The 3,901-nt window shown below is 50.4% G+C and overlaps 1 protein-coding gene across 1 annotated transcript in view; it reads left to right on the top strand.

Annotated features, from left to right (window-relative positions):
* ATG2A (autophagy related 2A) overlaps positions 1 to 3,901 on the top strand; it is a gene marked incomplete at its 5' end in the record, with an annotated part of 59,137 nt that overhangs the window by 19,707 nt on the left and 35,529 nt on the right. Inside the window, 6 exons of the mRNA XM_029286649.1 lie at positions 251 to 335; positions 1,197 to 1,364; positions 1,464 to 1,701; positions 2,459 to 2,561; positions 2,701 to 2,863; positions 3,663 to 3,805. Of these exons, the coding sequence (XP_029142482.1) occupies positions 251 to 335; positions 1,197 to 1,364; positions 1,464 to 1,701; positions 2,459 to 2,561; positions 2,701 to 2,863; positions 3,663 to 3,805 (900 nt within the window). The remainder of the gene's footprint in view (positions 1 to 250; positions 336 to 1,196; positions 1,365 to 1,463; positions 1,702 to 2,458; positions 2,562 to 2,700; positions 2,864 to 3,662; positions 3,806 to 3,901) is intronic.

The raw sequence follows: 3,901 nt of genomic DNA, 5'->3' as shown, positions 1-3,901 counted from the left end.
TCCAGCTTGCGGGACTGGCCTAAGGGATTTTAAAGGGGTTTTAATTACTTTTAATCTGATGAGTTTAAATATTTCTTTTTAATCAATTTTAATAGGTGTATAATATGTCTGTATTTTATCCAATTGTTAGCCGCCCTGAGTCCGCAAGGAGAAGGGCGGGATATAAATGTAATTAATAAATAAAATAAATAAAATAAATGACAAAAGCTGATTTTCTGTTTGTTCTATTCCAGCTGCTTGTCTTTCCCAGCCTGGGCCCCGTTCCTTACAGCCAGGCGCCTCAGCCCTGCGCACGGATCCGGTCCAAGCACTTGGAGAAGCTGCCGTCCTCCAAGGTTTGCAGGCCGGTTGGGTTGGGGGAATCATGGAGTGGGGGGTCCTGCTGGGCCTGTCTGAAGTAGAGGTCCTCAGACCCTGGAAGGTCTGCATCATGCAGACCAGAATCAAAGTCAGCATAGAACTGGAAGGGACCTTGGAGGTCTTCTAGTCCAGCCCCCTGCTCAAGCAGGAGACCCTATACTATTCCAGACATGTGGCTGTCCAGTCTCTTCGTAAAAGCCTCCAATGTTGAAGCACCCACAATTTCTGAAGGCAAGCTGATCCACTGGTTAATTGTCCTCACTGTTAGGAAGTTTCTCCTTAGTTCCAGGTTGCTTCTCTCCTTGATTGGTTTCCACCCGTTGCTTCTTGTCCTGCCTTCAGGTGCCTTGGAGAACAGGTTGACCCCCTCTTCTTTGTGGCAGCCCCTCAAATACTGGAATGCTGCCATCATGTCCCCCCTAGTCCTTCTTTTGTCTAGACTAGTCATCCCCAATTCCTGCAACCGTTCTTCTTCTGTTTTTGTCTCCAGGCCTTTAATCATCTTAGTTGCTCTTCTTTCGTACTTTTCCCAAAGGCTCAACATCTTTTTTTCTAATGTGGTGAGCAAAACTGAATGCAGGATTCCAGGGTGTGGCCTCCGTTTGCAATTGCAGAGAAGGCGCAATGTGTAAAGAAAAAAGGCACAATCGGGCTGAATGGCCTGGCTTGATTCACAGAACACGCTGACCCTCTAAGTTGCCCACCCCTTGGACGTTTAGACTAGCGGTTCTTCACCTGCTATGGCTAGGGAATTCTGGGAGTTGAAGTCCATCCACCTTCAAGTTCCCAAGGTTGAGAGATCTGCTCTGGGCTGACGTTTTGTGCCATCCTTCCAGAGGGGCCTAGCCAGAGGAGCCTCGTCCAAGCTGACGGTGGAGCTGACGGTGGAGCTGGCTAATTTCCTCTGTGAAGTGGACCTGGGTACGCTGGACCGCCTCTGCTCCCTGTTGCAACCCGCCATGGTGCCACCCCGGCCGGGTGGCTACCCTCCCGAGGAACCCGTGGTAAGGCGGAGGGGAGGTGGCCGGCCGGCTCAAGCAGGTGGCTCCTTCTCCTTCCCCACTGAGGTTGTCTTCTCCTTCTCTTTCCCTTGCTGGTGCCAGCCAGGTTTCCCCCCGGCTGCCCAATGGCAGGCCAACGTGCAGCTGGTGGCCCCCAAAGGTTCCCTCCTTCTCCAGTTCCCTGTCCCGGACCTCCGGGTCTGGGCGGAGAGGCGTGCCTGGGCCGAGAAGGCGGTGCGCCGGGAGCGCTTGCGGCTGGACCTGGCCGGTGTTGAGCTGCACACGGATCTGGAACCGACGGGTCCCGTTCAGTTAGAGGTCACGCTGACCGACTTGCACGGTAAGTGAAGAGATGGATTTGGTGGCTTCCCAAACGTCCTCCTTCCCCAGGAAGAAGTTGACAAAGGACAGTTAGTACAGCTGCCAGGACATCTGGGACTACAAGCCCCATAAAGGTAGTCCTCGACTTACAATCATTCATTTAGTGACTGTTCAAAGTTACAACAGCATTGAAAAGAGTGACCTGTGACCATTTTTCATACTTATGACTGTTTCAGCAACCCCATGGTCATGCGATCAAAATTCAGATGCTTGGCAACTGGCCTGTCTTTTTGACGGTTGCAGTGTCCCAGGGTCATCTGATCCCCTTTTGCGACCTTCTGAAACTGGCTCATGTCGATGACAGTTGCAGTGTCCCAGGGTCACGTGATCCCCTTTTGCGACCTCCTGACAAGCCAAGTCAATGGGCGAAGCGAGATTCACTTAACAACCGTGTTACTGATTTAACAACTGCAGTGATTCACTTAAGGAATGTGGCAAGAAAAGTTGTAAAATGGGGCAAAACTCACTTAACAACTGTCTCACTTAGCAACATAAATGTTGGGCTCAATTCTCATTGTAAATTGAGGACTACCTATGTTGCTCAAGCCTACACACAAGGAATTAGTCAAGTAATCTTCGGTGCTAAATTGGTGCTAGATAAAAGCCAACAGAATCCAAGAGGGGTGGGACTTGGAGCCTTTGCGAGAATGTATTGATTCTAGGCTGATGACTTGCTTAATTCCGCCCCCGGCTCTTCCTGCTCTTCTTCTACACAGGCATTTATGAAGATGGTGGGACGCTGTCAGTGCCTTGTTTTCGGGTGGGCAAAGCCCCTGACTTACTGGCCAGAGGCATAGGGAAGAAGTATCTCCTTCCTAAGTAAGTTTCTCGTGAGCGGAGAAGAGAGCGCTTTCCTGCTACAAAGAGAAGGGGGCTTTCTGTAGCACCACAACTGAAACTGCAATACAGGGAGGGATGGGGGTGGGGATCCAGTTCTCTCCTCTCCTCTCCTTGGCAGGCTCATCTTGACCTTCTGCCCAACGCCTACGGATGCCCCTTGGGATTTGGCGCTGGCAGCCACCGAAGAGGTGGAGCTGTCGACAGTTGAAAGCCCCTGTGAGCTGAAGCAGCCTGAGCCTTCACCCTTCTCCTCCAAGCGGACGATGTATGAGACGGAGGAGGTGAGAGGCTTTCTGGCTGCCCCATACATTGGGGGCAGGAAGCAGCATGCTGGACAAGGTGGCTTTGGCCCAGAGGAGCCAAAATTTGTGGCTACCAGATCTGAAAGCTGAGAGGGCTCTGGCAAAAAGTATTCAGTACAGACAGGTTTGTCAACATTGTTGGCTTTAAGATGGGTGGACTTCAACTCCCAGAATTCCCCAGCCAGCATCCTTTTAAGTGTGACGACTTCAATTCCTAGGATGCTGGCTGGAGAATTCTGGGAGTTGAAGTCCACCCATCTCAAAGTTACCATGGTTGAGAAATACTGTAACAAAAGGTTGGGCTCTAGTAAGAATGGTTTTTAATTAAATTTTATTGGAAAGGAAATCCAAATGAATTCTTGCTTGGGCCCTACCTACTTCTTGGAGAACAGTCCCACCTTCAAACCCCCTCCCAAAGGTTGTGCCCCTTTGATTTAGCCCTTTTCCCAAGCTGCTCGGAGTACCTTTCCCCTTTATTTCTTATCTTCTGTGGTGTCCTGGGTGCTTGTTTTCTTGCAGACGTTTTATTACCCAACAAAGCAACATCGTCAGTGCAAGAAGGTGCTGTTTAACAACACATACCAACACTGTCAGGAGAAGCCATTCTAGATAAATAAAGATCAATTCCTACCCCTTTCTTGCACTGATGATGTTGCTTAGTTGGGTCATGAAACGTCTGCAAGAAAACAATCAACCTCAGAGAGCATGAAGGACCTCACGGTTCAGCCCTAAGCTACAAATATTCTGTTGGTAATCTTCCTTTCCTCTTCCTCTTAAGATGGTCATCCCCGGAGACCCCGAGGAGATGGCCGAGTTCCAGAGCCAGACGCTGGCCGCCTCCCACTACACTCTAGAGCTGACCTTCCCTACTGTTCACATCTACTTGCCGAGCAAGAAGTTCTACGAAAGCATCTACAACAGGTCAGAAGGCTTGGAGAACTTGGGATGGGTGTGGAGGACACAGCTCTTCTGAGGAAGTATTGGGATGTGCTTGGGGAGGGGGAGGCTAGACCCCCC

Source organism: Protobothrops mucrosquamatus, unplaced genomic scaffold (assembly GCF_001527695.2).
Source record: "Protobothrops mucrosquamatus isolate PMUCROS unplaced genomic scaffold, P.Mucros_1.0 scaffold4398, whole genome shotgun sequence".
In the NCBI taxonomy this organism is placed as follows: domain Eukaryota; kingdom Metazoa; phylum Chordata; class Lepidosauria; order Squamata; family Viperidae; genus Protobothrops; species Protobothrops mucrosquamatus.
The sequence above is the reverse complement of the archived record's forward strand: the minus strand, read 5'-3'. Positions and strand labels throughout refer to the sequence as shown.